The sequence below is a fragment of the Lissotriton vulgaris genome, unplaced genomic scaffold (genome assembly GCF_964263255.1).
Source record: "Lissotriton vulgaris unplaced genomic scaffold, aLisVul1.2 SCAFFOLD_1149, whole genome shotgun sequence".
Taxonomy (NCBI): domain Eukaryota; kingdom Metazoa; phylum Chordata; class Amphibia; order Caudata; family Salamandridae; genus Lissotriton; species Lissotriton vulgaris.
Genome location: NW_028254034.1, coordinates 693,716 through 705,264, shown reverse-complemented (window position 1 = coordinate 705,264; position 11,549 = coordinate 693,716). Strand labels below are relative to the sequence as shown.

At 43.3% G+C, this 11,549-nt stretch overlaps 1 protein-coding gene across 1 annotated transcript; it reads right to left on the bottom strand.

Annotated features, from left to right (window-relative positions):
• Positions 1-223: 223 nt before the first annotated feature.
• On the bottom strand, positions 224-2,436 carry LOC147660679 (uncharacterized). Its single transcript, XM_086951541.1, has one exon. The coding sequence runs from the start codon at positions 2,434-2,436 to the stop codon at positions 766-768; it is 1,671 nt and encodes a 556-aa protein (XP_086807667.1). The 3' UTR covers positions 224-765.
• Positions 2,437-11,549: the final 9,113 nt, after the last annotated feature.

Genomic DNA, 11,549 nt, shown 5'->3' with positions numbered 1-11,549 from the left:
AAGATTTATTGCGCTCGAGCGGGTACACCGCCTCACAGCTCCATGTGGCTATGAGGGAAGTGGACAACTTACAAAGTCATAGACAGCCTTATATACTTTTGTACTCCATAAGCGTAGGTGGGGATGGATATGATAAATCAGCAGCTGTCAAGGATGATTAATGATCTCCAAACAATACCACGTACTGGTCAGGGCCAGTGACTCTGGAAATATGTATGCTTGGCTTGCTGAACACAAATATAAAGGTTACTCACTAAACCCCATCAGTCATCAATAATCTTGTGATACACAGAAATAAAGCAGAACTATGCAAAACTTGTGCCAAGTATAAACATGGGCGGGCTTGTGGTTACAGAGTCAGGCGCCCACTTGATTAGTCATCCGGATACAGAGCAAAGGTTACATCTTTTGTGTCAACAACGATTCATTACCATCAGCAGTCTTTTGTTAGCTGTAATACATTTGGCATTACTTAGATAGGAAAGTTGAGAAAATGAGTCATTGACCTTTAAACAATACACCCTGCTCTACTTGTGCGTCATAAAGTGAAGTGCAAACATATGCTCTGGGGTCGACTGGTGTATTAACATTTCCTTGTGCTGATGAAGCGGCCACATCATATGTGCTGAGGTGGCAAGCTAAATAGACTGATAAAATACAAAATGGTGGCTAGGAAACACAAAATGGAGGAGCTTTCGTCCATTATAAAAACTGTATTTCCACAATCGGCCCATTGGACGCAAAGTCCAACATTTTGTGGTGGTCTTACGGTACATGCTCATAGGTATGGCGGGTGTTACTATAGTGGGCCTCACTGCGCTCATTGACGTAATCAACCAAATTATCGTCAGGAGGGTTATTATCTGAGATATCAATATCCATCATTTGCTGGGTTACAACATCCCTCATTATAAGAGCATTAGTCACAGTTATAGGGGGCATTGGGGGTGGTTTTAACAATCGCCCCATACACTGGCAGCACATGGGCAGACAATTGATTAGAACACAGCACCCAATCACCACAAGGAAGATAGCTACTAGAAACATCCCTATCTTCCAGCCCCAGGCAGACAAGGCATTCCAAAAGGAACCTACAGGATCCCAGGGGCCAACATCGCTATGGGCCTGGGCACCTATATCATATAGTCTCTTGACAGCCTGCCTAACCGATGTTGATGAGTCAGGAATATACGTGCAGCAAGAGGACCCGATCACTCTACAGACTCCACCCCGTTCTGCTAACATCATGTCTAGCACAATCCTGTTTTGAAGAGAAACTAACCTGAGAGCCTTAAGCTCAACTGTGATGTTCTCAATTATGCCTGCTGTCTCTTCTATAGTAGCTTCTAATAGACGGGACAACCTGCGTATATTTCTGGAATTTATGGCAGGGCCATACCAAGGAACAAAGGCCTTTAGTACATCACCAGCTATCTCAGCCGCTGTATCTCCTTGATCAACACTCCTCCTACCCCTCAGAGTTCTGGATGCTCTATTCACTTCTGCAGTACTTTTTACAGACATAGCTGGTGTTACAAGACCTAGGTGACAACAGCCACCCCAATTCACTGGTAGCCATATATAGGCCCTGGAACCACAAATGAAATAAACTGAATCACCGATATAGAGTGGAACAGTTATTTCCTGGGAAGACACTTCAAATGTCATATTGCAATTGGTACTATTCCCCATGTTGGTGGTACCGTTGCTCCTAATACATATACTCCCAAGCACACTACGCTGTCTCATTTTCAAAAAGGGTATTTCTCTGGTGTCCCTATGGAGCGGAGGTGTGCTATCATTTTTTACCAAAAACAGTGGGGTGAATATGTTAGAAAATGGGAACGTTGCATTTTGTAAAATAACTTCAGAGCAATTCCCTGACTGGAGAATGTCTTTGTCATAATGGGTGTACAAGGAGGCAGTTGGTGTTCTAGTGGTAGAACGGGAAGTTACTAAGTTGCTGAAGACCCTTATTAGCTCAACTTTCAGTATTGCAATGTGTAATGCATAACAGGATGCTTCAAATGGCAGGGGTACTTGGAGAAGGGGTATACCTTCGTCTACATAGGCTGGGAATTGCATACAGATCCAACAATTATTTTTATCAATTACTTGATGGGTCTGATGAAGTAAGGTAAGGAAAGAGTTATGACGCATCTCCTCTCTGTGGTCCATATCCTCTGGTGGTACTGTAACTGAGGGGACAAGGTCAGAGGGAAGCTCTGATGGGAGCGGGGCTGTTTTTGCAATAGGATGGTAGAGCTCTAGGAGATATAATAATCCAATGACCAAAGACATTATGCAAAATAACATACAGAATATGCATAGTTTGGAGTACCAACGCCCCTTTTTGTTCACATTAGGAGTGGAATATGTATCCTCCATTTCTAGTAAAGGAAGATGTCTAGTTGTTCTTCCAAACGGAAATACCATTCGCTCTCAGAATTTTGATTTATATAAGCTCACAAGTGCGGCAGTTCAACAGTGTTCGTTATAGGCCTCACTGTTACAGACCTTGCGTTTGGCAAATTTGACCTCACACCCTCTCCTCCAATGGGTCGCTGGGCTTCGGAGGTATTTCTTTATTCACTTTTCAGCTCAGAGTTGGCAGTGTCCTTATTTTACTAACCTCACTGCACAAGTTAGTCCTTTAAAGTTGGCACTATTCGGTGCGTGGCAGTTGGTGCTTGCTCCGTCCTAAGCACTCTTCATCTTCCTTGGGCGTAGATTGTATCCTGATGCAGCTTGTTGATCATCAATGCGTGCAGGAATGCAGTCACCAGTCCTTCGGTCAGAACGGTCCTCTTCCGGGGGCAGTGCTGGCCAGAACGGTGGTGCTCTCTTCACATTTGATAGATGAATCCAGTTTTTATGTCCGTCACATCGAACCGCCGTCTGTGTGACTAATAGAACCTGCGCTGGCCCTTTCCACCTGGGCTGCAGGCTGTTCTTCCTCACAAAGTTCTTGGTCAGGACCCAGTCCCCGGGTCTGATGTTGTGTACTTCTCCTTCCAGAGGCGGGGACCATGTGTCTCTGACCTGTTGGCGAATGGCAGACAGGGCAGAAGTTAGTTCTTTACAATAATCCAACAAAGCAGAATGCGTCAATTCTTGCAACTTTGGTGGAGAGGCAAACCCATATACATTTGCTGGTTTCCCCATAACAAGCTCATATGGGGAGAGTCTGTTTTTGGATGTAACAGTTGTCCTCATGGAGAACAGGGCTAAGGGCAAAGCATCTACCCAACTGAGAGTGCTTGATGCACATATTTTTTGCAATTTATTTTTCAATGTAGCGTTACAGCGTTCCACAAGCCCTGCTGCTTTTGGGTGATAAACTGAATGAAAACTTTGCTTTATTCCCAACCCTTGGCAGACTAGGTCCATTATTTTATTCGTAAAATGTACCCCGTTGTCACTCCAGAGACTTCTGGCCAAGCCATAGCGGGTGAAGTACTCTTTCAACAACATTTTAGCTGTGCTCAATGCGGTGTTGTCTTTTAAAGCGAATGCCTCCACCCAGTTACTGAAACTACATATAACGACCAAAACGTATCTTTTGCCATTGGCAGGGGGCATTTCTATGTAATCCATCTGTAGGCATTCAAAGGGGTATTCTGGTAATCTGAAATGACCAGGTGGTACTTGTATTCCCTTTCCCACATTGTGGAGAGCACAGGTCATACAGTTCTTGGATAATTTTACAGCTGTCTTCCTAATGTTTTTGTTGACCCATATCTTTTCAATGGTATTTGTCATTCCATCAGCCCCCAAGTGTGCGGGACCGTGAACCATGTGAAGCATGGGTAGGAGAAAACTGTCGGGCAGGACCCACTTTTTCAAGTGTCCCAGTGTGTGCATCCAAGCCCCAAAGTGCGTGTCAAAGTAATATCCTTCCTTAACCCACTGCTTCCTCTCCTCTTCACTTGCAAATTCTTGAATGTCCTTTATCTCTTTGTAGGGATCAATGTTTGTCTCTTCCTCATCAGTTTTTGACACTACATATGTTAAAGTGTACTCATTCAACGCAGTGTGTTTTGCTGTTTCATCGGCAAAAGCGTTTCCCTGACCTACATGGTCTGTGATTTTCTTGTGTGCGCTACACTTCATGATGGCCAACTTAGTTGGTAATGCAAGGGCATTTAGTAGTCTTGTGATCAAGGTGCCGTGCTGTATTTTCGCACCTCCAGATGTGATGTACCCCCTTTCGGCCCATAATCGGCCGAAGTTATGTGCCACCCCCCATGCATACTGACTATCGGTGTAAATGTTTACAGCTAAGTTTTCTGAAAGCTCACATGCTCTAGTTAGGGCAATCAACTCGGCTGCCTGAGCAGACATCTGTTCTATTTTACATGTTTCTACAACTGTTTTATTGGTTGTGATTGCATAGGCTGCAGAGGTAGTTCCATCCGGTCTCTTTAGACAAGAGCCATCCACAAATAGTGTTCCATCGACCTCTTGCATAGGTGTGTCCGCCAGATCTACTCGACCTTTCGTTTCAGTTTCAGTGACAATCACGCAATCATGTTGTACTTCATCCTGCTCCGAAGGGAGAGGCATCAGAGTAGCTGGGTTTATGGTGTTACACCTCTGCAAGGTCACATTAGTGGCCATCAGTATTAGCTCATACTGAGTCAACCTAGCATTAGTTAAGTGCTGAGTTTTGGTTTTATTCAGCAGTATGTCTACTGAATGAGGTACATAAACCATAACTGGATGTCCAAGTACAATAGAGTCTGCCTGTCTTACTGCAGCAGCCGCTGCAGCAATATTTTTGAGGCAGTTCGGTAGGCCCCTTGCTACCGGATCCAATGTTGAGGAAAAATAGGCACATGGTCTATTCTTCTCTCCATTTTTCTGGGTTAGTACAGCCATTGCGCATCCTTCTCTCTCATGTACGAACAGTGCAAAGTTCTTAGTGTAATCTGGTGTGCCCAAAGCAGGTGCATTGCATAAAGCAGTTTTCAAAGCCACAAAGCTATCTTGGTGTTCTTCATCCCAAGGAACAGGATCTTCCACATCTTTGTGAGTTAAGGACAGTAATGGTTTGGCCAGGTAAGAAAAATTTGGTACCCATTGTCTACAAAAGGAGACCATTCCAAGAAATGCACGCACATCTTTTTGAGTTCTAGGTCTGGGAATGTTCTGCACTGTTTGTATTCTTTCAGATGATAATCTCCTCCCACCTTTCGACAGGAGATGACCTAAGTAAGTTACCTCCTGTCGACAGTATTGTAACTTAGCTGGCGAAACCTTGTGTCCATGCAGAGCAAGAAATGTTAGAACATCATGCGTAGCCTGCTTACAAATGTCCTCTGTCTCAGCTGTGATCAGTAAGTCGTCTACATATTGCAGTAATACTGTACCTGGTGGCAAAGCACAGTCATCTAATTGTCTCTTTAATGCCTGGCTATAGATGCTAGGGCTTTCAGTATACCCCTGGGGAACACGACAGAATTTATATGATCGCCCTTGGAAACTAAAACTGAACAAATACTGGCTGTCTGGGTGTCAGGGGATACTGAAGAAAGCGTTCTTCAGGTCTATGACAGTAAACCACTGGGCTGAAGGTGGTACAGATGAAAACATTGCTGTAATGTCAGGTACAACTGGGTATTGTGGTTCCACTATTTTGTTTATGGCTCTCAAATCAACAATCATCCTATATTTGACCTGTCCCGTTCCATCATCACGTTTAACCACAGGTAAAATGGGACTGTTACATGGACTGCTTGTAACTTCTTGTATTATTTTACGTTGCAATAAGTCTGATATAACTAATCTAATACTCTCCTCACCTTCTTTCGATATTTTGTATTGGGGAATGCGAGGTAATCTGACATTTGGCTTTACTGTAATATGTACTGGCTCAATATCCATTTCGCCTACATCGTTTGGTCCATGTGCCCATAATTTTGGATCAATATCCTGCAGTTCGGGTGGTATGTCATGTTTGTCTGAAACCATGTATTGTCTGGACACGTCTTGTTTCTTACAAGTCAGATAGACACCATCTGGTGTACAGTATATAGTAGCATGCATCATTTTCAAAGCCTTTAAACCAAGCAAATTTAGTGAACATTTCTCTGTTAGTACAAATGGCATACTCCCTGTTATAGGACCAATTGTGAAATCCAATGGTCGCGAAATGGGGCTTGTGACAACAGCATTTGAAAATCCCACCGACTTATCTAATCTTCCCGAGAGAGGAACATGGGGGAGCAAGCGGTGGGAAATTGATGTATTAGTGGCACCAGTATCTAGGAGAAACTTTCTCTCTTCACCTTCAACTACCATTTTTACATATGGGCCTGAAGAATCCACTGGTATCTGCACTCGCTCCCTGTCCTCTCCTGGGCATCCCTATTGTGTCCAGTCCTCGTTGTCATCATATTGTGTATAATCTTGAGTGAAATACGCATTGCTCCTATTATTGTCAAAATAATTTGTCTGCTCAGTGTCACTGTAATTTCTTTGCTGTCCTCTACCTCTCCCCCTGTCTACACGGGGAGTTGAATTTCCTCTGTAAGTGTTTGCATTATTTCTCATAGTTTGACCCTGGCCCTGTAATAAAGGGCACTCGTTCTTCCAGTGTCCCTCCTGATAGCAGTTAGCACATTGATTGTATCCTAACCCTGCTCTTTGCTGCGTCGGAGCTGAAACAGCTCGACCAACCCCACGACTACGTCCACCTCCCCTCTGAAAATTTGTACGTCCTCTTGACCTTCCTCTGTCAGGAAAAGCTTGCTGCATCAATGCCTTTGTTTTTAATTCCTTCATTTGCTTATCCTTCTTTCCCTTCTCTGAGTTTCTCTTATTCTCATAATAACAAGCCATTGTTAATAACTCAGCTGGATCTTTAGCAGTCCAGGTACTTTCGTATGTCTTTATACTGTCTGATAAGTCAGGTAAGATGTTGTTAACAAACTGGTTGGCAAAAATGCGCTTTCCTTGTACTGTCTGAATGTCCTGTCCACTATACCCTTTAAAAACCTCTTCTATCCTACTGAAAAAATCAGTCACTTCCTCTCCCTCTTTCTGCCTACAGGCGGTCATTTTATCCCAGTCCACTTTCTGTCTAGGCAAAATTTCCTGCATACGTGCTATAATGTGTCCGGGTAAAGCTTTTAGTACTGCTGGCACATCCTGTCCCGCTCGTCTATTAGTATCCGCAAGCGTTATGGCTCCCCAGTTAATATTTGGAGAATCATGATCCCTGACTGGTCGCCATAGTTCTTGTGGGACCAGGAAATCGAATAGAAAATCGATATCTTTTAGTAGCATAGGTGTTAAATTAAGAGCGGATTCAAGGTTTTCATAAAATAATTTTGGATTACTTCTAGGGTCAGGTAACTCTTTTTTCAGGGCCAACAAATCTGCCCTAGTCCAGGGAGTGTGCACAAATTGTGGGATAGCGGCGAGATTTGCACCTCCTGGATTAGGAAGAGGATGTACCTCTCTCATAGGGTAAGCTGAAGCGTTATTTCTGAGTTCTGGTCCTGGGCCATAATGTTGGTGGATATGTTTGTTAGTGGCATCACACATAATGGCATCTAGTTCTTTTTGGTAATGATAACATTCATTGAATGCATCCTTACATTGTGTGTCGGTTAATATGGAGTTTTCGCTATCCCTCCATAATTGTCGTAACCATCCTGGTGATTGTAAAAAAACTGTACTGTTGTCCATTACGAGATGACAATGGTTGAACAATCTATTTACCATACTATTAATGACAAAGTTCTTAGCTCTTAACTCCATTCCTTCAAATGTTTCCCGGGCTTCTATTTTAGTTATTTCCCCTAAGTCCATCCATTTTTCTGTCATTTTCTTTATAACATCTTTCTCTGCTACGCCTAATCGCGTGGGTCTAGCATACGTGTCTGATACCCGTCTGTCCGTCCTTGGTGAACCAAGGTAAGGGGAACTCAACCAATCGTATGGTCTGTGTGTATATACTGTGGGGGAATCACTTTGTGAAGCCAGTGGCGTCAGTGGTACTGGAAGTGTCACGCTGGAGAGTGTTGGGGCGGACGGTGTTGCTGCGGTGTTTCCTACAGATCCATGTGCGCCCTGCGAGCTATTAGTAGGAGAGGCTGTTTGTTGGGCCTGAGCCGGTACAACAGGGGCGGATGCTTGTTGGACCGGCACAGCAGGAGGGAGCACATGCTGTGTTTGTGGTGGGGCAACAATGTTAAGTTGTTGGCCCCCAATACCGGGACCTGGGGGAACAGGATTTTGGATATTATATGGGGGAGGTTTGTCTAACAAGTCCTCTAATACCTCATCGATAGGCGGGCAATTTCTTTTGTCTACTGTGACAAAACACTTTTCTGTTTTCATCCGAAATTCTCTGTCATGCTGTTCAATATTTTCGTTTATCTTTATATCATTATATTCTGCTACCTTGGCCGTAGTTGTTTTATTCTTTTCTCTTTCCCTGTCTTGTTTTTGTTTCATGGACCTAGTTCTAGCAGATTTCTCCCACGTTTGAAATGCCTCAAACATAGCAGGTCGGACTTTTCGTTCCATCATACATTGCTGTAAATACTGTAATTTAGCTAAATCAAAGGTACCATCAATAGGAAACTGTAATTCCTTATCTTTTTTTGTGTACTCATGCCATATTCTATTGTATAGGTTCACAGTTACTCCTTTTTTTATCATCAATATCCAACCAGGACTGTCTTCAACAGGGTTGGGGACGCTTTCGTCCAACCGGTAACCTGAACTTACACAACAGAACGTTTTAGAAATGCATTTCTTCATTGTTCCTATTATTTTTAGTTATAACTATTCTTTTACCCTTTTAACCACAACTTATTTAAAACTTAGTTACAAAGCTTCTTTTTATCAAAACATGCAACAGAACAATCTCACCAATCTGTGGTGTGTCCTTGAGTCGTCCTTAAATCGTCCGACTGTTGGTCTTCGGACAACACGTCTGTTTCAAAAGGGAGCAGCTCGTGGACCTCTGCCGGGGAATCCTGTTGTCAAGAGGCCAGTCGGGACTTCAGATGGCAGCTGCTGCGGAGAAACGCTGTCTCCTTCGTGCAGGGGCCCCTACGATCATTCGGTCCTCAGTCGCACCTCTCAACCACGGACTCAGGTAGCCGTTGGATGTCCCACGGAGAGGTCCCACCAGAGTCGCCAGCTGACAAAGTGGATTTCTTCTACCTCGGCCAGGTATGCTTACAAAGGAAGACCAGCAGTCGGAGGTAACTGAAACATAAAAAGATTTATTGCGCTCGAGCGGGTACACCGCCTCACAGCTCCATGTGGCTATGAGGGAAGTGGACAACTTACAAAGTCATAGACAGCCTTATATACTTTTGTACTCCATAAGCGTAGGTGGGGATGGATATGATAAATCAGCAGCTGTCAAGGATGATTAATGATCTCCAAACAATACCACGTACTGGTCAGGGCCAGTGACTCTGGAAATATGTATGCTTGGCTTGCTGAACACAAATATAAAGGTTACTCACTAAACCCCATCAGTCATCAATAATCTTGTGATACACAGAAATAAAGCAGAACTATGCAAAACTTGTGCCAAGTATAAACATGGGCGGGCTTGTGGTTACAGAGTCAGGCGCCCACTTGATTAGTCATCCGGATACAGAGCAAAGGTTACATCTTTTGTGTCAACAACGATTCATTACCATCAGCAGTCTTTTGTTAGCTGTAATACATTTGGCATTACTTAGATAGGAAAGTTGAGAAAATGAGTCATTGACCTTTAAACAATACACCCTGCTCTACTTGTGCGTCATAAAGTGAAGTGCAAACATATGCTCTGGGGTCGACTGGTGTATTAACATTTCCTTGTGCTGATGAAGCGGCCACATCATATGTGCTGAGGTGGCAAGCTAAAGAGACTGATAAAATACAAAATGGTGGCTAGGAAACACAAAATGGAGGAGCTTTCGTCCATTATAAAAACTGTATTTCCACACTATGAAATCAACGACCACTGACTCTCTGTTATGTTTTCCACAAATAAATACCCCCCCCCCTTTACAGTTCCAGCCTGCTCCGTAGCCGGCCCAAGGGGTTGTAGGCCCGTATTTGGGCACCAACATTTTTATTAAAGGTTTTTGAAAAAGCAAACGTAGTTGTAACGCGTAGATTGGTAAGTTTCGAATAAAAGGCCACTGTTTCCGATTTTTTTTTTTTTTTTTTAAAAGTAGGTGAAATGAAGCAGCTCAATTAGTTAAAGGTTAAAAAGTATAGTACGCAGAAACATTGAAAATAGGAATGGTCCAGGTTTGTAGTGTGTTTTTCATTTTTGTACAGCATAAAGCAATCGATAAAGATCCTGGTATTTAGCCTCTACTTTATATGCTACCTGTATCAGGGAAGTTGTTTTAAATGCCCCTAAGCCACCCCGAAGGAATGTCACCAGGCCCCCCTAGTACGAACGAAAATGACCCCGTACCACTGTAGGTTATCTCTCTTCCTCAAAAATGACAAAAATTACTTTCTAGGACGTTTTGGACATTGATGATTTTCATATGATCTATTTATTAAAGTAATACTCATCTCTCCGCATGAAATTAATTTTCCACATACTACACAAGTCAATCTCATCTGCCCAAAGTTCTTTTGCAGATTTGGGACTCTGACTCACTTATTGCTAAGTCATTGATGTATGTTTTTGCCGGTCGGGGGTTATCCACCAAATCTCGAATTTGTGCTTTAGAATAATTAAGAGGGTGCCACCTCTCCATGTGCCGATGCATGGTATGATTACCATAGCTATATTTTTTTTCGGTCCCTCTCAAGAGTTTTTTTTTTTGCAGATGAGGCAGGTACCGAACCTGGCATTAACTTTCTTTTCATGAGAAGGAAAAGAAAAAAATTGCCAGATAAAATTCACTTTCACATGGGACGTTCTTGGCATTTCTTTCAGAAACTTTTACATCACTGTGTCATTTCTTTGTCTATCCTGGTTAAAGCAATGTCATATAAATAGTTGTTTAAAAAGTTTTTTTTTAACGTGTTTACTTTGTTGGAGCGTTGTATATATTTATAAGTTATTAAAGTGTTATAATCCTACTACTTTGTTGTAGTGCTATATATTTTTAATGTGACTCATAATTGTGAAGACTTTGATGTACAAAAAGGCATCCCTGGAATCTTCCGCTTCAGGCTAGGTCCCACACACCCTTACTGTGAGAATCCCCTCCCCAATCACAATACAGGATCGTTATCAGATAGTAGGAACGCGTGTGGTGTGACGGATCTCATGAGGTGGCGACCTTGATCTACTGTAACTCCTTTGAACAGGGGTGATTCTTTACAGTTGGGGCCATAAACTACATCCGCAGGGCTAGGTGATAGCCTGGGACAATCAGACACAGAGGAAGAGGAGTGTCAGAGGGTGCGGTAGTGAATAGGGTGAAAGGGAGGTGTCGGGCGGGCACAGGGTGTGATACTCAGGGAAGAGCAGCGCAGATGGGGGGAAGTTTATGGCCCATGCATGAGAGAGAGAGCACGGGTGACCAGTGCGTGGGGGAGATGCTTGCGAGGGTGGGGAG

Excerpts from the sequence above, each read along its gene's own strand:
- LOC147660679 (XM_086951541.1), bottom strand. The coding sequence starts at position 2,436 with ATGGTATTTCCGTTTGGAAGAACAACTAGACATCTTCCTTTACTAGAA.